At 38.6% G+C, this 25,068-nt stretch overlaps 3 protein-coding genes and 1 long non-coding RNA gene across 6 annotated transcripts; 3 read left to right on the top strand and 1 right to left on the bottom strand.

The window, feature by feature from the left end:
• Positions 1-1,608: 1,608 nt before the first annotated feature.
• Positions 1,609-6,605, bottom strand: LOC128011073 (twist-related protein 2-like). 2 transcript variants are annotated; one of them, XM_052593134.1, is made up of 2 exons: positions 5,510-6,605; positions 1,609-2,082 (listed from the first exon to the last, which is right to left on the bottom strand). In XM_052593134.1, exon 1 carries the CDS (start codon positions 6,377-6,379, stop codon positions 5,762-5,764), a length of 618 nt encoding a protein of 205 aa, XP_052449094.1. In that variant the 5' UTR covers positions 6,380-6,605; the 3' UTR covers positions 1,609-2,082; positions 5,510-5,761. The 2 variants fall into 2 exon arrangements, with proteins under 2 accessions (XP_052449094.1, XP_052449095.1); XM_052593135.1 differs by lacking the exon at positions 1,609-2,082 and adding an exon at positions 4,059-4,243.
• A 214-nt stretch (positions 6,606-6,819) lies between these two features.
• Positions 6,820-16,102, top strand: LOC128011074 (uncharacterized). Its single transcript, XR_008182460.1, has 3 exons — positions 6,820-6,959; positions 13,687-13,835; positions 15,973-16,102. It is a non-coding gene; the product is annotated as an uncharacterized LOC128011074 (long non-coding RNA).
• Positions 16,103-17,767: 1,665 nt separating this feature from the next.
• On the top strand, positions 17,768-20,486 carry LOC128011649 (E3 ubiquitin-protein ligase TRIM7-like). Its single transcript, XM_052594295.1, has 2 exons — positions 17,768-18,599; positions 19,605-20,486. The coding sequence occupies exons 1-2, from the start codon at positions 17,856-17,858 to the stop codon at positions 20,484-20,486; spliced, it is 1,626 nt and encodes a 541-aa protein (XP_052450255.1). The 5' UTR covers positions 17,768-17,855.
• A 1,575-nt stretch (positions 20,487-22,061) lies between these two features.
• LOC128011072 (PTB domain-containing engulfment adapter protein 1) lies at positions 22,062-24,921 on the top strand. Of its 2 annotated transcripts, none has more exons than XM_052593133.1 (9): positions 22,062-22,150; positions 22,376-22,446; positions 22,539-22,610; positions 22,722-22,817; positions 22,894-23,031; positions 23,572-23,676; positions 23,913-23,972; positions 24,266-24,338; positions 24,533-24,921. In XM_052593133.1, exons 2-9 carry the CDS (start codon positions 22,402-22,404, stop codon positions 24,580-24,582), a joined length of 639 nt encoding a protein of 212 aa, XP_052449093.1. In that variant the 5' UTR covers positions 22,062-22,150; positions 22,376-22,401; the 3' UTR covers positions 24,583-24,921. The 2 variants fall into 2 exon arrangements, with proteins under 2 accessions (XP_052449093.1, XP_052449089.1); XM_052593129.1 differs by having other exon boundaries at positions 24,251-24,338.
• Positions 24,922-25,068: the final 147 nt, after the last annotated feature.

Raw genomic sequence — 25,068 nt, 5'->3', positions numbered from 1 at the left:
TTTGTGAACCTCAAATACCAGCGAGCTGAAAGAAATAAATCAAATCCATTCACACACATTCATTTGTTTTCTATTAATTGAGAAACATTCACTCCGATCTACAGCATGCTCTTTTTATTTAGTATAGCAATGGTGTTAGAAAAAAAATAAGATGACTATAGTCCCTGCTAGAAATGACTATAATGCTAGCATTTTCCAACAAAACACACTTGCTGTTGTTGTTACTAACTAGTAAAACTTGGGAAAAGCCACTTTATTTCTTTAAAAAAAAAGAAAAAAAAAGTACTCTAAATGCCATATTATAAGTTTAACATTATGCTGAAATAATACATTTTCAAAGGTGTTTCATGCATTTATTGAAGCATCTGAGAATGAATCATTATTGCACATGCACACAATTAAAGAAATCTGAAATACTTGATTAATGACTGGCCTGAAGCCACTAGATCACCAATACTGGTTCATCTGGTCACTAGATTATTCTCTTCTTTAGTTTGGGTCACTATGGCCATGTTTTTAGCACTTTGATTAAACATGTGTCTTTTAATTGCTTTACCTAATTACATGTACTAAACAGCAGAGCGTGGCACTCTTGTGGTGAGGCGGTTCGTCTTATTTCTTGCCAGCCAGACATATATTTATTGAAGCCTCAATCTAAGCAGGATAATGGCAAGTTTATGTGCAGACCAAGTTTAGCTGACATTTTATTCTAATTAACTAATTAGCGGTGTCTGGATTCTAAAGAACTCGTACGAGCAGAACAAGAACACATCCATCTATCACTTTAATCTTTTAAGATTCATTTCTGGTGAATTTCAAATTTGCTAAATGATTTATTTTTCTTCAAATGTTTTTTTTTTATTTTTTTTATTGCACTAAAAGACATGAACGTGCTTGTTTTCAAGTACCTCTCATACTGTAACTCTTAACTTAAATTGATAGCTCATCCAAAAATGAAAATCTCACCCTCATGTCGTTCCAAACCCGTAAGACCTTCGTTCATCTTCGAAACACAAATTAGGATATTCTTGATGAAATCCGAGAGCTTTCTGACACTGCATAGAAGGCAACACAACTTTCAAGGCCCAGAAAGTTAGTAAAGACATCATTAAAATAGCCCATGTGACATCAGTGGCCCAACTTTGATTTCTTTAAGTTACGAAAATAATTTTTGTGTGCAAAGAAAACAAAAATAATGACTTTATTCAACGATTTATTCTCTTCCTGGTCAGTCTTTGGTGAGAGAATCACGATGCATGCATGTGTTGCTGCTGACACAGGAGCTGCTGTTCTGACTCTCATGAACGTTGAAGACAAAAAAAAACATTTTTAAAGACATTACTTTTGTTTTCTTTGAACACCAAAAGTTTCTCGTAGCTTCATGAAGTTCCAGTTGCACAACTGATGTCACATGGACTGTTTTATCGATGTTCTTACTACCTTTCTGGACCTTGAACGTTGTAGTCGCATTGCTGTCAGGGTCAGAAAGCTCTCGGATTTCATCAAATATCTTAATTTGTGTTCGAAAGATGAACGAATGATTAATGAAATAATTTTCTCTTTTAGGTGAACTAACCCTTTAATGCATCTGTTAATCACCAAGTCATATTGCAGAATTAATCTTACAGCTTTATTTTTTTTTTAAACGTAACAACCTTTACATTTAAACGGATGTGGTATATACCATGACACAATTGTTACACTGTCACAGAAGTAATAATGTTGGCTAATATACAGCACAATATGACAAGCACAACAACTCTGATCAGATCTGTATATCAGGGAATATAGTGAGTCTACGAAGCATTTTTTCCATCAGGCTAGCTGCTATAGGTTAGCTATAAGTGTAGAGTCCTTATGCCTCTGCGTGTCCATGCATAATCAAAGTCAATGAACACTGATCACAAATCAGCACCCCTCCACTCAACCAGAGTCTGATCCAATCTGAACAATCTTAGATCCTTTAGATGGTGGAGGTCTTTTTTTTTTTGCATTTTGCATTTTGTTGTATTGCTCCATTAGAAGAAGGGAAGGATTGTTGGCTTGTAGTCGAAGCATGATGTCCTCTGGGATAGTGGGATACTGTTAAGACAGACAGAAGGGGAACAACATGTCAGAAATGTGACTACGTAAAAACATTTATAATGGACAATATATAGTTGTTTGTATATGCATGGGTTGTTCACACATAGCTTTTCTGGTCAAAGAAAATAATTTAAAGACTGCATGGAATATTTAGCTATTTAGCCAAAAAATGCATTTGTATTAAAGACAAAGATAATTGGATGAAGAGGAAGTATTTGATGTCTGGATCTGGATTACTTCATAAACAGCTTAATTAAAATTGCTCAAAAAAATCAGTTTGCTGGAATCTGCATGTCATCTCAGCCTAAACGAAAGAATCATTCCCATGAACACCGGCAAACACGTTGACTCATCTCGCATGAACGAAGGACATTGCTAAAGTAATACAGTATGCGGTGGATATGACTAGTCCAAGGAAACCACAACCCAAAATAAATCCTGACAAAGAGCCGTAGTTACTCTGTTTCCATTAACAGCACACATTTTTCACAAATCAGCCAATCAAGTCTGGACGAGAAAAAAAATAATAATTAAACCGATACCTGAAGATGCAGTTTTAATTGATTATGATAACTGCCAGAAATGGTTAATAAAAGTGGTACAAAGTTGAACTTGAATCGTCTTGAAGAAGTTTGTTATTTGTAGTGTTGTCAAATGATTAATCGCGATAAATCGCATTTATAATAAAAGTTTTTCTTGACATAATATTTATGTGTGTGTGTGTGTGTGTGTACTGTGTATATATATAAATACACACACATGCATGCATATATTGATAGAAAAACCTGTTTATATATTAAATATATTTATATGTCATATAAATTATATGAATATAAATATATACATATAAATACATAAAATATTTTAAAAATATATACTGTATGTGTGTGTATTTATATATGCATAATACATTTACATATTATGTCAACAAAAACATTATTTTTGGATGTGATTAATCGCGATTATTCATTTGACAGCACTAGTTATTTGTGATTCTGGCTGTTTAGGAGTTCCATCGAGGATAAAAGCTTTGTAATTGGTTTATTAAAAAAACAAAAAAAAAAAGGTTTTTAAGTGTGTATAATTTATTGCAATTTTTTCCCCCATTTAAATGCAGAATGTAAGAAACTGCTCCACACAAAAAAAAACATAACTACTTAACAAAAGAGCGGGCAAGGGATGTGCAGAAATTACCCTGGCACCGATAGAAATGAAAGGTATTCAGAGTTTTAAGTTTATTTGATTACAATGATAGCTTGATACTCTAACAGCATATTTTCTCCCAAATTCAGTGCAGAGATGTGAGAAATGTGTACAGACTTAGTCTGGACCCGGGCTCAACAAACTCGTTTCTGGATATCTTTGTTTCAGTTGCGTTTACAGGGGGATTTCACCATCCTAAAACTACACGATGCCAGCTAAACATTTCCCAACTCTTGAAGTTCCCAAAAAATCAATACCATCAATAAGACACACATTCACTGGAATCCTCTTCTAACATCAAACTGAATTAGTGTGTGTTGTATGGAGTGTGTCTCTTACACACACACACACACACACACACACACCTCTGTAACACCCCACAACTGTTTCCAATCATTAGGTTCCTGCATGTCTAGGGCCGGTCGCCTCTGATTGCACGACACTGGATACGAGATCCCGTGAAGGGCAGAGGGAGGGCGATCTACACCCGTGGGCTAAAGGAGAGTCCTCTCCACCTTTCCCTGCTTCCTGTTCACTCACTTTTCTTTTCCTTTAATGATTTTTCTTTGTTCCCTGTTATCTTTAACAGCAACACATGGCTCCTGGTTCTCAGACTGAGATCACGGTGAAAAATTTGAAATAAGTACATTTTTGCTTTAAATATGTATTAATTACATAGTTATTACCTATGAACTCAGATATAAATAGTTATACATAAATGTAGCTATACATATTTGTATACCAACATATACTTTATAAGAACGTCTTTTGTTGTTGTTGTTTTTGTTGCTGTATGTGCAGTTTATTTAAATGTACGTGTGGTTAAGGAAATAAATACTGTATGAAATCCAAAGGAGAGGCTACACAAGTATAGGCCTGCGTATGATAACCTCAGCAGCAGAAGATCTCAAGCTGGAAGCTGTGCTCATCGTATTTAGGTAAACTGGACAAGTAACTGTTTACGATAAACATAGGTCACATGAAATTAATATACATTTGTCAATGGGTATATGATTAATATCTGTTCTTCTTCTGTGTGTATAAGTGGAAACTCCAGAATCTTAAGAGGAGTTTTGCATTCATGTTGCATTTTCAAAAGGGCTATTATCACTCACATTTTTGAGACAGCATGCTTTTTTATGCATTTTATTATATATATATATATATATATATATATATATATATATATATATATAAAATCTTTTTTTTTTTTTTTTTTTTTACCAATTGACATGTTTGGAGTTATAAATTCCTATTGCTGAACATCTATTACTATTTGGACAAATCTGAAATTGTTAGCATTTGGTCCATTTTAAATGAGTACAACATTTAGATCAGCTTATTTCTGCAAATAATTATTAAAAGGACAGTAAACCCATTAATATCCAGCACATTGTAAAAAATGTCCTCTTTAAGACAGTTTTTTTAAATATTTCCTGTACCTTTCTGTTGTGCGATAAATAAATTAATAAATACCCAGAGAGTTTGCTTCTAATGCCTGAAGATACTGAGTCTATTATACAGTCAAGACAAAATTTAGCACAATACTTGGAAAATTATTATGCACCATTGAAAGAACTTTGTGCATTTACTTAATTTTATTTATTTATTGTTTCACGCTATTGAATTTGCGGTGTAAATGTGATTCTGAAACAGGTTAACTGTTAGCTACTCCAGCTGGTTAAAGGTTCAGCCACAAAAACAGGTTCAGTTCTAGAGCTGCCCAAGCCACAGTAAGGGCCAGGAGGCAGTTACAACAAACCCCTGAAAAATAAACGTAGGTGTTAATGCCCTTACAGATTATTATATTATTAAAAGTAATGTTTTGAGGCTTGTTGTAACTGTGCACAGAGCGTCCATGATCAGCACTATTTAAAACAGCACACAGAACAATCTCTGTCTGTATGAATTCTGATATTTACTAACACAATGCACTCTGCATTCTCTGTGGAATTAATTCATTTTGGGTGCATGTTTGATTATGCACGATTCCACAGAAATTGAGGAAAGGTAAATATATCCCCTAAATTCACTAAACACCAATCTTATGTGGTAGCCTATGTAATAAAATAAACCCAACAAGTCCATAATCAATAGCCAAGTCATTTTTTCATATTTGTGATAGAGAAGCGCGAACTTTCAGATAAACAACTTGGACTAAACCAGATCCATGTGCTCATAACAGCTACCATATTTCATTTATAACATTTCACTGACGTACCTTTTACAGGGCTGCTCTGAGATAAAGTAAAAAGTTCAGTGTTGGAAGGTCAGAGGTCAGCTTTAGGCAGGGTCAGGTCATGGCAGCAGGAGTCAAATGGCTGTTGCTGGTGAATTCGAAGCCATAGCTAGTAGACAGACAGCGATAGATTTAGAAATCAGAGTCACTTTCTCTGCAGGTTCAGAGTTCAGAGGCGGGTTGGATCTGGAGGGTTGTATCGGGCTGTAGGGAGGATTAGGAATGGGTGAACGTCTAGTGAGTGGCGGACATGGACCAAGCGCCCTCCATCCTCCATACAGAGAAGGCGTAGCTCAGTCTTTCGTGGGCCAGGTAGTTACAGCTGGCCAGCTTGGCATCCATCTCATCGCTCTGGAGAACCTGGTAGAGGAAGTCGATGTATCTCGAAGCCAGTTTGAGGATCTGAATCTTACTCAGTTTGTCTGAAGGCAACGTTGGGATGATCTTCCGCAGGGAGGCGAATGCGTCATTTAAGGACTGTGTGCGCTGCCGTTCCCGGACGTTAGCGATCACTCGTTGCGTGTGGAGGTCCTCGAACGGTTGCCCGGGCACAGGTGACACCGAGCTCACGGTGGGCACAAGGGAGGCCGCAGAGGTCGATGAGGAAGGAGGAGAGCTTCTCTTGGGCCGCTTGGGGCAAGAGGGAACGATCGTGGATGGGCAGTCTGGTGACGTCTTGTCGTCCAGTTTTAGGGGTGTACCAGGCTCTTTCTTAGGACCTGTCAGCCGCTTTCGAGCACCTGTTGGTGGTGCAACAACGACGGGGCACTTGTTAGGTCGACGTTCTTGCTCCTCTTCACTGGGTAGGACCCCACCCTCGGGAAAGTCGCCACAAGACTGTTCCTCTCGCATGACGCTCGGCCGTCCTTGTCAATCCCGTGCTTCTATCCTGTTTTGCTTCTTCGCTCGCGGCCCAGTTCTTAGCCTTGGACAAATTTTAAAGGAAAGCAAAACAAATCACTCCCAAAAGCAAGAAGGTGCTTTTTCTGAACTCAGTAAGGTGCCAGATCATGCGGCCTTTCATCTGGGTTCGTAAAAATCACCCGTCTCCTCAGTATCTCAAGAAGCTCTAGGTCAGTTCTTGAAACCTCAAAATCACTATCTGGTTTTCAGGTCTTTTATAAAGTCTTCCAAAGCCCTTCCTACTTTGATCAGCGATTGGTTAAGAGCGGGATTGGTTTGAGGGGTGGAGCTGCTCAAAGGAAACAGGAAGGCGATGCGCGCCGTGATTGGAGGATAGAGCCAGAGGGAGGAGCCACGATCTAAGGTAGTGCCAAAGACTCTGCTGTAGAGTTCTCCTGAAATTGTCTGAAGCATATTGGTTCCAGATTTTTCCTGAAACAGGCCTTCGGTCGGTACACACCACCTCCACCACTCCAACACCCCCCACCTCCTTTTTTTTCCCCTCAGCACAGCCCAAGACAGACAATAGGTAGGAGCCGAGAATCAGGCTTGATGTTTTGCATGCTGTTTCATGCTGTCTCTCGGTTGGCTTCATGGCACGGTGAGGTTTTCAAGGGTAAACTGAACTTTATTTCTAACATGCTGAGTAAAACTAAACATCGCTGAGTGTCTGTGCACAGTATGTCGCGTGTCTATGAACAAGAACATTTCTCTGACCTGTACTTGCATTTATAAGCGGGACTGTGAGCCATATTTTGTATATCGCTGACTGTGTCAAATTCATCTGTGCGTGAATTTGCTTATAGCTTATTGGGAAAAGCTGCCATCTCACAAGCGCGTGTAGTTTCAAATAACCATGAACATAAACACACTAAAAAATGAATGCATTACATTTTGTTTCACTTAAAACATTTTAAAGCATCCTATCAGCACACTGTTAGCTAGTGCTTTGTTTGAGTCTGAGGAAAAACAAGGGATGGAGTCAGGAATCTGGGAATCTGGACATTAATTAAAATATCACATCCGTATTTTTAGCTTTATTTTGACCTATGACTAAATACAATATGTCAGTTTAAATGAAACCAAACCTGCCTTGATTGTATCCTGTCGTTGTGATTGTTAATTTGGTTTCAGGGTCTTATAACGAGTGTCCTGCTAAACATGTGCTATGAAAATCAAAAACACAGTGAATTCCTTTCTGAACAGAGTTGGCAACTCTAATCAACAGTTAAATGCAAACAATGGGCCTCATTTTTCAGTCTCTCTCATGTCTCTCTAGCAAATTAAGAAATCTGTTATGTGGCCGTGGGGTGCAGCAATCATTTCGAAAGAGAGAGGGAGAGAACGTTAAGTGGAAGACCAAGACATTTCTGATCAATAACTGACCTAGTCATGTAATTGTATCCTATTTGTCCATTTCAAACATTTAAATTTTCAGTCACAAATATTTATCCCTTGTTCTGTGCTGATCATAGTTTTATAAATTACAGGCTTTTATAAATTACTTGCTCTTATCATGCTATATTGTCACCAAATCTTAGAGGGACCATCTTTGTGTCCACTTGTTTTCTTTCAACTAGAAGAAGTTTTGTATTTCTTTAAGGAACTGACTGATTGCATTTGCTTTGACCATTGAGGTCTCAGTCCGTCAAAAAAAAAAAAAAAAAAAATGTATAAGCAATATTTGTAGGCTTGTAGGTAAAAAAAGACAAAAATAAATACAAACATTATCAAAAAACCTTTGAAGAGGTTGTTATACCATGTGCAAGTAACTAAGTACAATGCAATAACATTAACTAGAATTTTTCAGAAAAAACAAATGGAATGCAACATGAGTTTTATTAGAGCAGAAAAGTAAAAATCCACGGCAAGACAAAGAACATTCATAGTAAGACTTGAGACTAGATACGAGTCCCAAGATTGAAATTTATTTACCGTATTACTCTATTATGAATACAAATTAGATCACATTGAATTAATATAATTAAAAAACCTGTAGAAACACCTTGGCCTATGTTTAGGTGGAACAAGAAATGGAAACAATGTCAAAAATCGACTTTCATGGTGCAACAGTCTTTATTTGTTTATTTATCTATCTTTTTTTAAAAAAAATTTTAACATTTTTTTTAATGTTAATTCCATATTACAGTAGTAGAACCAATGGCACAAGTCGATTATTGACATTGCTAATGTAAGCAGCACCATGTCTTAACGTATTAAAGCATGTGCTCTAACTGATAGGATATGGCTCTAATATCATTTATTTGTGAATGGTGTTCACTTATATATCATTAAATGTTCATGTACAGTGACCCTTTCCACACTGCTCCATTTTGTCACAGAGATTTGGAGGCATTTTCACTGGCATTTTAGTTTGTTTAGATTTGCACCATGGTGGTCCATGTCAAAATCAGCCTCCAGAGCAAATCTGATCACATGTCCCTCCCACACCACGCACCTGCGTCTGATCAAGACATTTATTCACCACAATGTCACTGAAACTCTCTGACAGGAAATAAACAGCTTAGGGGTTATGGAGAAACTATACGACGGCTGATATAAACAGTGGTGCGCTGCGAGAGTTTTGGACAGGAGTAGATCAGAATTGGGTCAGTGATGGTAACACAGGATCCCCTGGTGAAAGTGGTACTGGGGTACACAAGCGTCTTGAGTCTCTGCAAACCTCTGTCCTGAACATGAAGACCAGGGCAGATAGAGGAATGGTTATTGAGGCAAATTAGTTGTAGGTAATCATTTATTAATAGGGAGATTTGGATGTTAAAATAAAGTATTTTTTACACTTATTTATGTGCATTTTTAAATCGGCCAAAATATGTGTCATGTTACACACTGACACAACATAAACTTATAATTTCTTCTTGTAAAATGCATGGCTCAACACAATTTTTTTATATCAGAACCTTTTACCTTTTTATGACAAAACAAAGTCAGTTATGGAATAAAATCATGTGTCATGTGGTGCACCTCCCCAGAAATGAATGATATTGATGATATATTTTAATAATTAATAATATTCGTTAAATACTTAAATTCCAGCTGAAGAACATTCTAACCGGAACTACTTCTCTAGAACTAAGTTTCTCTCTGTGACAATTCACACAGGTATTACTCCGCAGCGGTGACGACCCGAACAGGCTTCAATAGTCCAGGAATAATCACTCATTATAAATGTATACCGCACATTTTGAAATACTTTTAAAGAAAAACAGAAAAATACTTTTATAATTAAATAATAATAGATAAAATAAGATGTGTGCACATGTATTCAAGGTGTCAGGAAAACATGTTAATTTTTACTTGATGGTTAAACCACATGACATTACCTTTTATTTTGAAAATGACAAACAAAAATAAAAAAAAATATATTTTTTTTTGCATGTTTTAAACCAGATTTGTAAGACTTTTCCATGGACACTCTCACTGACCCATATACAGACCATGTGCCTTCATGCATTTTTCTGCACAATCTTTCATATGCACAAATGCATGCCAACCCTGAATTACCAGCACACATATATAAGACATCAGCCAATGAATATACTGTGGCAGATGATGCTTCAAACAGGACCAGGAAAGAAAAACATGAAAGAGTGTGCAGGAAAAAGGTAGAAATGTTGGCGAGACGAGTGTAAACCAGAGAATCTGTGGCAGGTTTGGTTTTCTTAGACCTCTCACCTTGCGTGCTACCACGTCGTTGCCTCAGTTTCGTGGAGGAATTTCTGACGGGGAAAAAAACAAAAGGCCCGCTCTCAGAAAAGAGGAAAAAAACGACTGAGAGGCTGAGAAAAAAAGCGAAGAGGGAAAAAGCAAAGCAGTGGTCAAACAGAACCATATGGGAGAGTGTGGGGCTGGCTTTGATCTTGGCCCAGCGCCTGATTGATGCTGCGCTTTTCATTTCCTCGTCAAGGCTGTGACATAATGTTTCACTAACACTCGAGACCCCTCGCTCTTCTCTTTCCTCGTCTCGATCCCCTCGTGCCTATGATTCACCTCACTGTCAAACGTTCATGGATGAAACGCTTGTGCCTCGCTAAACAACATTTAGCAGCAAAACATGGCAAAACATTACAGGCTTTGAAAGGACCATCTTAAGCGACATCAGTGAAAAATGTGATCGATACACAAACTGGGATGAGTATTTCCATATCTGAAGGTGGCCATCTGCGAGACTTGTTTGATACGGCTGCGATGACCTCACTGTTGCTAGCGTGTGGAAAAAGCTGTGTCACAGATGAAAGAGCATTGCGATCTGTGTTTGTGAGTTTGTTGCTACTACAATGACAATGCAGACATAACAAACGTCCTTGTTAAGCCTCTATAAATTAACTCTGGTATTAGAACATAATGGGATCGGAAGAACGTGCCAAACACTTGCAATGGCTTAAAAAATATAATTGTTGATTTGTTTTTTATTTTTATTTTTTTACATTGACCTCCTGGCTGTGAATTCTAAAAAACCTATCAAAACTAAAGATGTTTTTGAAGATACCTTAGAAGGTGTCCAAGATATCCAAAAATGCAAGAAATATTGCTATTGCACATAAAACATATATGAAATAACCCCCATAGCATACATGAATCAGCTCATAGCAGATCTAAACAGGTGGAGCTGGGGAGGGTGGAGGGTTTCTGAGGAGTGCTGCAACCGCTGCAGCAAGCACTAGCTGAGTATTTAAATGTTTAGCAGCAAGCTCATTGGCTACTGATACAAAAAGAACCAATTAGCAGCACTATATGATAATGATGTCAGATTGAGTTTGACCAATCAGACAGAGTTTAGGACAGAACGTTGGATTTTGGGGACCAATTCTCACTATTAACAAGGACTTTTGCCTCAATTAACTCCTAATTTACTGCTTATTAATAGTTATTTAGGAAGTTAAGGAAATTTAGATATGGGGTGGATTAAGGTAAAGTGAAAATATGTCCTCTTTTCCCCGGACATGTCCTCTTCCTGGACCTTAAAAAATGCCTCCGGTCTGGATTTTTTAAGTCGCTCAAAATGTCTGGCGTATGGCTTTTATGTTCTACAGTTGCCACACATTCTGTGCGTTTTTGTAATAAAGCTAGAATAAAAATAGGGACCCACTTTATATTAAGTGGCCTTAACTACTATGTACTTACATTTTAATTAAAGGGGGGGTGAAATGCTCGTTTTCACTCAATATCCTGTTAATCTTGAGTACATTTAGAGTAGTACTGCATCCTTCATAAATCCAAAAAGTCTTTAGTTTTATTATATTTATAAGAGAAAGATAGTCTGTACCGATTTTTCCCGGAAAAACACGACCGTCTGGAGGCGTGGCGTGTGGGCGGAGCTAAAGAATCACGAGCGCCAGTAGGCTTTTGTGTTGAGAGGATGTGGAAGCTGTGACATTACCGTGAGGGAAAACCCATCATCCCAAACAAACCATGGCTTACAGTCAGATTCAGCCGTTTATTTATGATCCAGAATCAGATCCAGAGGCTGAAACTGAACGAGAGCAGCAGCAGCAACGACTCGCTCCGAGTGGGGCTCGAACCCGGGTCTCTGGCATGGGAGGTGGACGCACTAACAAGGAGGCAGAGATATTTTAAGCAGTTTTACTCACCGCCTGCGGTTCCAACACACGATCGTGACCCTTTTTCGTTGGGACTGCATTATCCTTAAGAAATAAACGATACACAAATCCGTCGTCAAACTGGGCCTTGTTTGTAAAACAAGCATCTTCGAAATGCAGGGAACAAACAAAAACACGTGCACAACTCCGTTGATGCTCTGTAAAAATAAACTCCATCCACTGGTCCCTTAATGCTGTTTCTCTTTTGGTAATCTGTACAGGGTTGTGTTGCCCTGGCAACCAAAAACACACTTCTTTTGTGACATTTCGCGACGCTCTCGCTCTGATCAGTGAAGTCTGTTGTGCTCTCAGTGCTCTGCTATACGGGAGCTCGCGCTCTTCCGGCAGAAGTGCCTCAGGACCCATATAAGGAAATTCCGCTCCATCTAACGTCACACAGAGCCATACTCGAAAAAAACTTTCCGAAACTTGTGACAAACCGGAAGTAGTATTTTGGGAACAAAAATACTCCTTCAAACGTACAACTTAATTTTTGAAACTTTGTCCATGTTTAGCATGGGAATCCAACTCTTTAACAGTGTAAAAAAACTCAGTATGCATGAAATAGCATTTCACCCCCCCTTTAATAATTTAGTACAATGTACTTATTGTGTACATACATGTTTTTACATTTTACTTATATATTTAAAAAAAACGACATGTAATTACATCTGTATTTAATTTCTGTAATAACATTTATAATTACACTGTTGACCCATATTTTACACCTTAACCCACCTTTAAACTTACCCATACCTCCAACCCTCTCCCTAACCTTACCCCTATCCCTCCTCAATAGCAGCAAAAGTGTTTTAGTACATTGTACTTATTTTTTATGTAAGTACATAGTAGTTAAGGCCACCTAATATAAAGTGTGACCAAAAATTGTTTTCTTAATCCCACTCCCGCTGAATTCCTGGCCTGCTCCCGCAAACATTCTTATGTTGAATATAATTTCTGTGCATCAGGGAGCCGCTATCAATCTACAGAGTATTTAAAGCACTTGTTGGATGCAGGGTTGCCAAATCCGCATTTTAAACTGATGTGACGTGTTCATTTTCTGCCGTGGGTTAAAGGTTTGAAATTACATTTGAAACATTTTGCATACTATCTATGATGAAACTGTTGTAGATGTTTTGTGAAGGATGCACTGGTAGGAAGCCTTTTAGCTGTGTTTAAGATCAATTTGCATAACAGTGACTATAAAATATGCATTTTAGGAATGGAAATTACATGTTTTGAGTTTTGATATTTGAGATATGGTCATTGTGTTACTTTGGGGGCTACTTTAACCACCTTCAAACCCAACAACACCCCACCCCCCAACTTATATGTTGGTGACAGCCATGCTAATGAGCAGCTAGCTAATAGCAAGAGTGGGTCCCCTAAAGTGCTACTGAAACATCATATAGCAGTCTCCTGTTTAGATACAATTAAACAATGTGGACCAGTGCAATCGGAAATGCAATAAAATGAATCTTATTTTTGTTTTCATAACGGAGTATAAGCAGCATAATTGGAGCATAATTGGAGCATCATGTTTTCAGTCGAAGACGTTACAAATGTGTTTTTCTTACGCAATCCCAAAATGAAGGTTGTGACACTCTGTTGTCCTTCTTCTCGTCTTCCCTCAAGACTGACCTCCGCTCACCTCTCTCACCAGAGCTCCGGGTCACCTCCACACATCTGGGAGCCATTTCCTCCCCAAAGGACTCACTTCCTGTGGGCAGTCGCTTAGCATGGAGGTGTTTCTACAAGAGGTCATGGTGGGATCATAGGAAAAGGTGAGACTGATCCAGTTCCAGGTCATGAGAAACCTGCGCCTGACCTCCACGACAAGACCAAAAATATGTTTTATTTTTTTTAAAGTGAAAATGAAAATCTCATCATTATTTACTCACCCTCATGTCATTCCAAACTTGTTTGCTGTTTTTTAGTCTGTGGAACGTTTGAGGAATCTTCACAGACCTTTGATGTCAAGCTCCAAAACAAAATCACCTAAGAACAATATGTATGAATGACCCTTTGAAACCATGTAGTTTGATAGAACATTAATTCATAAATCCATAATTATACACAAATACTGACTTTTATGAAATGAAATATCCTAACACTTACCCTGATTCTGACTTCATATATTCTAAAAACAGCTTCAATTTTAGTCGAAATGCCGAAGGCATCATAAACTTGATCTTCATTAGCTGACCAAACATCAAAACAAAGCGAAGTCCCACGGCACAGGCAAAGCTTTAAAGATCTAAACAGAACTGTAAATTCTGATGGATATTGCATAAATAGCTTTGGGCTTTTGTTCCGCAAACGCGGCATTTCCTTAAATTCGTTTTGAAGCTGCGTCTCAAAAGGACCTTTTAATGTCGGCATGGGCATCTGGTTTCTGCCCGATTCAAGATGGTTTCTTTTCATTCATGTCTTCTCTAAATGCTATTGAACAAAAATAACCGCCAGGCGGGAGGATTCTTCAAATCACCCCATAACACCATACGCCCGCTCTCATCTTTACTGCTCTTAATTCACATCCCTAATGCTTCCAGCAATGAGGCTGATGAGCACAACTGTGCCAGAAACACGATATCTCAGCTAGCACAAGGCTAGAACAGAAGATTTATTCATATTAAAAGACGGTTCATCTTTTTAACCAAATTATAGTTTTCCTGGATTAACTAAGATATAGTATTGTATAATATAATATCAATATGGCATTTTGCAAATCACGTTTTCTCTTAACATACGCAATGGAACTAGCACTAATTTAATAACTACCAAAAAAATCTGATTACCCCCTAAAACAGGGCTGTAAATTGTATGTTAATTTACAGTGATTAATTATATTTTACACATGCACAAGCATTAAAATGAGTGTAATTAATCATGTCCGCTGACCCTGAAAATCCCACCATCAGAGCAATTAGTAAAAAATAAATAAATAAATGTTGCAGCCATAAAAATTTAATAAAATGAAATCATGTATTTGCCCTCATGTTGTTCCAAACCTATATCGCTCGTATCCTTCTGTCAAACACAAAAGAAGATCATTTGAGAAATGTCCTTACAGCTGAAGTCAAGTAACCATCATCATTCAAAATATCTTCTTCTGTGTTCTCCAAAAGAAAGTCACTTTGGAATCGGAAGGACATGAGGGTGATTAAATGATGACTTTGGGTGATAGCTTTATGTCTATTTTACAAACCTCTAATGACCAAGACGAACACACAAGACACTATCAGACAGGCTAAACTACAAATAATGAACACAGAATTGTTTCCCTGGATGTACTGCTGCCTAGTGCACCTTTGTTTCAATTTTTTTTTTATTTTCTATTACAGCCTAATTAAATTTGAGAGGCAGAACTGTGTGGTAGGTTGTGGGGATAGGCATGGTCTGCCGGGCTCATGTTTGTTCCTGTGGGAGGAGGGGAGCCAGAAGTTGATTTAATAGCGTTTCCACTTCAAAGTGGCTGTTATTGCTGGGTTAGGGTCCCCTATTACCTGCACAACCCACAGATGCTTTAACAAGCACTGAGGAAAGGCCTCTTTGAATACTGAACCTCTGTTACAATGGGTCTAAATGGGAATTACAATTACATCCTTATTATAACTGTGGCTTTTTCACACAAAACGCATGCACATTTGCTTTTTAAATCATAGTAAAGACCTCCCAATTACTTGAAATTAAGCCAATGATATTTATTATTGACTAACTCTAATTCAATGCCTACCCCTTAACAGAGTCTGTGGTTTAGTGTGTAGTTTCCCTCATTTGGTCCACAATTTTCAATTTTTACTTAGTGGGAAACTTTGCACACACACAATGAAGTCCACATTGAAAAACTGAATAAAATAAACCAAAATAAACCAAACATGAAGAAATATTTAGATATCCTGTGTGAATTTCTTTGCGCAGGTGAGCAGATGTTCTCGCTTCCACTGAAGCTCAAGATGCTCGCTGGATCATTATCAAATCATGATTGTCAAGTTTTGTTCATGTCAACTTAAAACCAGCTTACAGCAGAGGAGACACAAACCAAATACTCAGGTATTCTGGTAATATAGCTTTGTAAGAACTGTATTATTATTATCACATTAAAATGAGTGCAAGGCATTTTCACTAGTGTCCTAGTAGACGTTTGGACCCCACATACAGAACTTCTTTCAGTCTTTATGCCATCCACTTTAACAGTTCTAGTCATTCAGAAAACAGCCGATTGAAGAGATATCCTTAGAGAAACAGTTTTGTGTTCTAATGCATCAGATTAGACCACGAGATGGCAGACATGCATGACACGGAGAACGGTGTTCTGCCTGGTGCCTTCACTCCCAGCTGTTCCTTACCTCCCAATTCTGGGAAGAAAATGCACTAGGAATATACACCAATTTGCCAATTCAATTTCAAGATGCCGATTGTTAATATGAAACAGGCTTTTTTTAAGGACCTTGGTAAAATGAATGAACATCACATCAAAACAAATACCCATTCTGAGAAAACCCGCAAACTAAACTAAATCTAAAATACAGCTTGTCATTTTGATAACTCGTTTTCTACAGCTATAAAGGTTTTGATTGATATGCATGTGTGAGCTGATGATGAAAAAAGAAAATATTCCACTGAAACACATTTCATTTTCATTTCATCATTAAACCTGATGCACAGGTTTGCATAGCTAGATTTGCACTGATATACTGTTTTTTCATATCTAAAGGGCTTTGCTTAAAGATTCCCTGCAGCAACTTCACATTCTTTTGCATGAGACGAGAAGACAACAGTGAAAGTTTTTTTCTCTTTGATCACAACACCTGGACGTCTCCCACAAATCAAACGACAGCCGCTTACAAAAAAACAAAAAAGACTTCTGGTGAATTTAAATGGATATATCCTACAGATGGGATGCTTTTCCTGAGGAGCTTCAGTCGTCTGACTCATCCTTAAGAGACACTTGAGCACTTTCAGAGTTTGATAAAAGAGTCTCGAGATTTGCTGTAGACTTGTCATGACTTAACTCTTGCACACTTGAGCTGTGTCTATGCCTTGTTCTGACAGGATTGATTGTGTTAAAAAGTTCTGACCAAATGTATCTGTTCATCTTTACAAGACAATTTGATAGACACACAAGATTATTAAGCTTTGAAATAAAAGTATTATGTTCCTCTGAATCTAATTCCTTCACCAAATATGTTTCTAAATATGTCAACACAATCCGAAGTATTGGATTTCGATCCCCTTTCAAAGAAGCCATAGCGTGACTGTGTTAGACCACGTCATTTTCAGACAGTCATATCCTTCCCTTGATAAAAGTACCAAACTTTTCTGGTTAGCGCAGCAGGATGAAGCACTCGCAAGGTTTTCAGATGTGGCACAAAGAGAGCCCCCACACGGAGGAATTAGTGTTTACTAAAAACATGGAGAAGGATAGCACATGTTCTTTGTGAAACGTTGGTTTCATTATTATTAATTTCCTCTGGTTTATTTTTTATTCCTTCAGTGACCATCTGAAAGTCCACCATTGAGTTATGACCGCAGAACATGATGTGCTTTTTAAAGAGCCTAACCAGCATGCATAGATACCCTCAGTGTTTCATTTACCCAATTTTCCATTAAAGATTGTTGTTTTGTCCATAAACACAATGTCATTACTACAAAGCATTCTCACCATGCTGGTAGAACCGATTACATTTCTGGATGATGTCGTCTGTACCTGGAATGTTGCAGCACAGGCTCACAACAGGATTTAACAGTAACCCCTTATCAAACCCGACACGCAGAAGCGCTTTCACTCAGTACCTGTAGACATGTCTCAAAGCAAACCTGAAGAGCGTCTAGCTCTGGAGTTGAGCTGTGCTATCTGTTTGCAGTTGTACCATGATCCCGTGGCCCTTCCTTGTGGACACAATTATTGCTTGGGTTGTATACGAAATGCTGCCAGCGCAGAAGATCGCAAGTCCCCAAAACGGTGCCCGGAATGCAGGGAGGAGTACGGCAGCCCCGAGACGCTTCCCAAGAACTTCAAGCTCAGCAGTATCGTGGACGGGTTCCTGGTGGCCACGACCGGCGGCGGACTGAAAGGAGGCCCAATGGTGCCCTGTGACCAGTGCCTGGACGACCCTGTAGCTGCGGTGAAATTCTGCACACGCTGTGAAATGTCACTCTGCCCCGGCCATCTAAAAAAACACGAGGAACGGCACCGCTCGCTGCACGTCTTAGTGGAGCCGTCTGCAGAACGGGATGGGAAGAGGTGCCCGGTGCACTTGAAGGTCACGGAGTACCTGTGCGCGCAGGAGCGCCTGTTCCTCTGCTCCGAGTGCCTGATGGAGGGCACTCACCAGCACCACGAGGTGCAGACGTTCGAGGTGGCCAAGGAGGAAATGAAGAGAGTTCTCGAGGAACTGGGGAAGTCTGTGTCTGACAAGCTACAGATTACAGAAGCTCTGGTGAAAAGTGCCAGTGAAGGTCCCACGGACAAGGCCGAAGATAAACTGGTGGCCAGAGCAAACATACTGCTGGACAACATGACTTCGCTTATAAGTTCATACAAGGTAAGAATGAGGTAAAATTATACTACTTGTTCAGATTGACATGTTCAGACAAAATGTGCATGATGTGGAAGCAGTCTCTTTTGGTTTTAGTCAACCCAGGCCTATTGGAAATACGTGTTTAGCTGCTGGAACGATTTGTTCCAGGAACTTTTTTCCCACAGACATGTTGCTGTCTGCGTTTTCATCTTGGTCAAAGTTCCATGAAGTTTAGACTAATAGTCTGCACGCATTTCTCAATACCAAGTACACAAATTTCGGATTTACATCCTCTGTAATTCGAATTTTGCAAGTTCCCGAGGGCACGACAACGCAAGTCCGGTAATTCTGGAAATACAACAGCAGCATACTTGATAACATCAGTCAGCTCGCCTTAGCTACTGCTATTTTCCACATTGTATTTACAATAAGACAGAAAATTATATCAAGCAGCATTGCCTCTTTTATTTTCATTTTAACATATTAATAGATTAAAAGTGGGGTACATGATTTCTGGTAGCCAATATTAATATTTTAAACAACTGCATTCTTGCCTGAAATACTCTTTAAACTACATTTCACGACACAATAACGGTTATATATATATATATATATTTGTAAATCAATCAAGCAGTCAGCATGTTCAGGGCTCAAGTCCCGCTCCCAAAAATTACAGACCTTTGAAAAAGTACTACCTTGCGAGCAGGGACTTTCTCAGGGGCAAATTTTTTTTCAGAGTTTGGTTTTCTTAATCCAAACTCTGGCCCATACTTTGCGTGGAAAGGTATAAAAGTTGTCAGAGTTTTATTGACTCTAGTGTTAATTTCAACCGAAAAATTTTTACGTATAGGTTTTTTGAGTTTTGCAGAATGTAGAGGCACTTATTTCCAATGGTCCTTGGTAGGTTTTAGTCGTCATGCCAAAGAAATGACTTCATCGTTTATGTAGAGAGCAACAGATTCAGTGCTGATGACATACAGTTATGTTGAGGTAAAGCACTTTAACTCTGTTTATATGTGATGTTTTAAGAGTCGTATGAGCACTGTGATGAACAACGAGCTTCATTCCCGGGACAAAAGCTGGCAGGCCAGTCTATGCGACTTGGAGGGTTGTCTACACCAGCTGCAGGAAGCCCAAAAGTGCACCGGTGAGGTTCTCTCTCAGTCCTCAGAGTTTCTCTTCATCCAGAACTACCTCAACGTCGAAGCAAGGATCCGCCAGGCTGTAAACGTCACCATCCCTGCTCTACCTTCACAAGAGTCTTCCAATGCCAAGCAGCTGCGCTCAAACCTACGTACAGACGCCTTCCACGCTGAGATGAGTCTTCTGTTGGAGTACCTCCATGGCTTGATGAACCCTCTAGACCTGACCTTCAACCCAGCCACGGCCCACCCTAGCCTTCTGCTGTCCGGCGATCTCAAAACAGTCAAGCAGTGCGCCGGAGCTAAGAGCAGCACCAATGGAGATCAGAGCGAACGCTTCTCCACGGCCACTCAGGTCATGTGCACCCAGGGTTTCTCCACAGGAGTTCACATGTGGGCAGTGGAGGTTGGTCCTGGATGTATGTGGTCTCTGGGCCTGTGCTATAAAAGCATCCCGCGCAAAGGTGACCACAGCAGGCTGGGACATAACACCAGTTCCTGGAGGTTGCAGTGGAAAAGCAAGAAGATGACGGCGTGCTACGACTCGGCTAATGTGGCCGTAGGTGAAGGGCTGGTCATGCCGCCAAAGAAGATCGAAGTGACCCTGGATTACGAAGGAGGAACTATGGCTTTCCACAGCTCTGGAAATGGAGGGCGCAGACAACACCTTCATACATTTAGTGCCGTGTTCAAGGACACGGTGTATCCTGCGTTCGCAATCCACTCTACTTCAGAGGAGTCGTGGATAACTCTTCTGAGTGGAGCTTGACTGACACCAGCATGCTTTCATTTTCCCTCTTGGATCATTCTCGTTGTCCTTTTTTAATTCTTTATGCTTTATTATGCCTAATCATCTGCACTTGTAAAGAAACACCCAGACACAGTCATGCCATGCACACTTTATTTACTAAAGAAAAAATCTTGTAACAACTTAGCAGTTCTTGATGTATAGTAAAAATGTTGGTGTGATATTAAAGTTTTCATTTAACAAGTTCAATAAATACCAACAATTTGTACACTAATCAATAAATGTAGTTATTAATACAATGGGAAATGGCTTGAAAATTCAAGAGGACAAATATGTGCCGCCTCAGTTTCAATAGACATGATGCTTCTGGAACAGACATAAATACCAGAGCAAAGCCACTGCAATTACAAATGGACTTCTTTTAAACTGTGAATGAAATGTTTGCAACACCTACAAGTATCGGCGTACACCCAAAAATAGGAGAATCTGAATGGGTTTTGTTTAAATGTTACTTAAAGTCTAGTTTTCTTGGCCCTAAATAAGACGAGTCTTTTAAGAAAGTAATCTGTACATAGTGCGTTTTATCCAGAGGTCAGATCTTTCTGTCTCTGGGAAACATTTAAATTCAGACGCTCTTCAGAGCATGAACGTTATCAGTTCTTTTGTTTTGAGGTATGTCATAAGAGTTTTGCTTGTAGTTTCACTTGAAAAAATGGTAATGCCAGCAAAAGTTACAGTAAAAGACTGGAAACTGCATGCACATGATGATTACATTAACACACATGCTAGCAAACAACATCCTTCAGGGGCATATGTTCTGTTTTGCAGATTATATACGGTTGTACTAAATATGCAAAAACACCTACAGCAAAGTTCTCTGTGTACAGTAAACCATGGTCTGTGCTTCCACACTGAACAGAAATAAAAGCCAATGTCCATTAGCTTGTCTTGTAAAACAAGTAATACTTGTTCACATTTCCTTATCACATAGTTTATCACAGTTTTGATTCAATCAGTCTGACCTGACATAGTTTCCCCTCCAAAAAAAAAAGTATCTGTCGTGTTTTTTTCTAATGTACTTTGACAATAAATCTCAGTATATGTAGACGGTACAGTACATGCACAGAATACATTGTGTTTTGCATGAGCTGGTTACCTGAGGTTCTTGAATTATTGCGATTCCTTGCTTTATTACATGTTCGAGATTATTTAAACTCATTCGATCTGCCAAACCTACATCACTTGAATGGTTATAACTTGTAAATTAATTCTGTAAGATTTTTTAGTGTTTTTTCTTCTTCCATGTATCAATTGTCAACACATTATGACATTGTATCTACAACAGCTCCATCTACTGGTTACAGCAAACTTGTTCTTAATCTGTATAAAAGTTATTTCCTGTCACTTGGACATAAACAACTGGTTATAGCATAGATTTCAAATATTAAACTGTAACAATACTTAGTGTAAGTGTTTGTTTAACTTGTCAGTCAGGCTACATAACATGTTCGAAGGCAGATATGACATTACAGTGTTTCGATGGCTATAGCTGACTTGTTATCAGGCCTAATGTGCCATAAAGAAATGACGTTTTACAGTTAACCATTAACATCATACGACTTTAACCCTGAAAGACCGCGGAAGAGAACATCACCGACCTCAGCCTACGAAGTTCTCATCCGAACGTGAGTGCATTAACAATTTCTTTCTGATTTGTGTTATATACTGATAAAAGGGAAGTTAGTTCTGAGAAAAGTTTGGTATTGTGTAATGCAATGTTAAGACATTTTAAAGTGTACCAGAAAAGTCCAAATATTTGAGTCCACTGGTGTGTGTCACTGCTTTATTAAACTATTTGAAATATGTCACCTGGCCTTGTTCACTAATGTCTTTGTCATTTTTAAACTCAGACGCTAGAGACGAGAGAGTGGTGAAAATGAGTGACATAGATGACGATAGCGAAATATACTTCTCAGTTAAAGTGAGTATCAATTAAATGCTCTAACTGCCAACAGTGTGGTGTCATTTAGTAAATAACTGCTGTAACTCACCCGCGTATGGGGTTGGGTGTAGTTTTTGGGTCGTATCCAGGTGGTCCGTCCAGGTGGGATGCAGATTCTGACAGATGCAGTACAAGCCCTACAGGTGATAAACCCATAAATGTCACTGTACTGTAGTCATTAGAGATAGAGATATCATATAACTTGATCCTTTGTCCTGTGTCCCATTATTACCGTCGCTTTCCTTCCCTTTTAGGATCCAGAAACAGTAATGGATGAGAAAATGAAGAAAACTAAAGTGCATCTGTTTGTGACCAGAACTGCTATTGACATTCTAGAGCATAAAACAAAGGTGTGACCGAGGACTGTGTACTCAGACGGAGACCCACACGTGACCCTCATTCACTGTGTCCCTCTCCTTTTCTCAGTTCATGCTGTACTCCTGCTCTCTGCCCTCGGTCTCTTTCTGCGCAGTGCATCCGACTCTGCCCAAAATACTGGGCTTTGTGGCCAAACACCCAGCGGCGGACATGTACCACTGCTACATCTTCCAGAGCAAGAAGTTTGTGAGTTCTGGAAATCCTAGATGCATCACATTTGATATGCATGAAGCTTTTAGTTCACTATTTTCCATTTACATTCAAAATTGCGAAGCCCTATATAAATTACACATTAAAGTGTATTGGTATTCATTGTAAAGAAATGTATTTGCACTGTATTTGCACTACATATTTGTTGTTTTATAAAATTCATTAGTATATTTTAGTATGAATTGTTCAATTGCTTTTGTTAATAAAGTTAGAAAATCTCTCATAAACTTACATTGTCACAATACAATACAAGTTTATTTATAAAGCACGTTTAAGAACAACGATAAAGATAAAAGAAAACAGACAATAAAAATACATAAAGCATTTAAATGGTAGAGGAACAATAAAAATAAAAACCTGTGGAATGAGATCAAAATCAGGCATAAAATCATCAAATGTAAAAATGAGAAAGAGTGCAGCAGACAGCGTGCCACACCATCTTCAATAAACCTTACATAAACATTGCTGCAATGTGAAATCTTACCTTACATTTCAAGTTGTTTTTCTCTCTGTCAGTCCCATCTGCTGGTGTCTCTCATCGGGGACACCTTTCGGGCTTATAAGCAGGATGAGAGTCTGCAAGGCGATCGTGACCTGGTGGTGGAGGCCCTGAGACACAAGGTAATGCATCATCATACACAAAAGTTCATTCAGTTTAATATGAGTTATATTTGGAGTGATTGGAGAATAGATAGAAAACCAACCTAAAAATGTTGAAAAATGAAAAATCTGACATTTGTGAGGCTTTGTCCAATCGTACTAACAGAAAGGTTGTCTTTTTTAGCTTGTGTGTTGCTTTGATTGAAGAGTGTCTGTTGAAATGCCTAAATCATCTCCTTTCTCTCTCTGCTGTTCAGAATAAAGTACTGGAGCGAGAGAACGCCGAGCTGAAGAGGAGACTGCAAGCCAATGGAGAAGTGAGTTATGTGTTGCCTACAGCAATACCTCAAAAAAAGTGTATTGATAATTCAGCCAACAATCACGTTGACGTGCATGACGTGCTTTCTTCTGCAGAGCACTGGTGGTTATTCTGAACACACTTTTTCATTCTCTTTCTATGAGATACTTTCTTATCTAGACAAGAAAAGGATAAGACAGGGTTTAAGAAAGCATTTTGTGTACACATGAATCTCTAATATTGAGGATCCAGTACTGAGTTGATCACACGCAGCGCTGGTGTTGTCTGTAAACCCAGATATCTATCTTGCAGAACGCTGGTGGAGACAAGAACATTTATGAAAATGAGTCTGATCTTGATCAAATTTCATCTCGATCGGGACAGGGTATGTACAGTACACAGCACACATCATCATCCGTGTATATGCACATATCCTTGTGAGGGCTTTCTGTTCACACTGTTTGTAATGGTTTGTACCTTAACAGCAGAATTCAGGCATTTTTATTTACTCTGAATGAATGGAATGTTTTTCATGTGAGAGCAATCCCACCATGTTTTTCTCTTTTCTTTTTTTTCCAGTGAGATTCTTTTCTGAAGATGACAAGACTCCTCTGCACAGTAACTTTTAAAAGGAAACATATGAAGTCAGATAAACGATACTGACTCCTAAAATACCACCAACATCTCCAGCAGATGTGATGGACACTGAGCTATATTCCTAAGAACATCAAAAAATATACATTATTATTAAAAAAGGTGATATTTAAGAATCTGAAAGATCTGTAAACAAACATGTATGGTATGGTAAAAGGCAGTAGTTTCTAACTCAGTCACATGACTTTTCTTTTATTCTGATGACCGCTAGCATTGGTTTACAGAAGGCTGTGTAACCTCACATAATCATATTAATGCAATAGATGTACTTTGCTGTAATTCTATTGCAAAACCATTAAAATCATCAATACTGAGGCGGGCTACAGAGTCAAATTGTACATTAAATTTGAAGTAGCAACTTTTTTAATGTGGGAATGACAAAAACGTTTAGCTAACATCTTAACATTAGATTAAGTGGAACTTAACTTAACATTTGTATTTTGTATATAATGCTTTTTTTT

The sequence above is a fragment of the Carassius gibelio genome, chromosome B23, assembly GCF_023724105.1.
Source record: "Carassius gibelio isolate Cgi1373 ecotype wild population from Czech Republic chromosome B23, carGib1.2-hapl.c, whole genome shotgun sequence".
Lineage (NCBI taxonomy): Eukaryota > Metazoa > Chordata > Actinopteri > Cypriniformes > Cyprinidae > Carassius > Carassius gibelio.
This window is presented reverse-complemented; position numbering and strand designations above follow the sequence as displayed.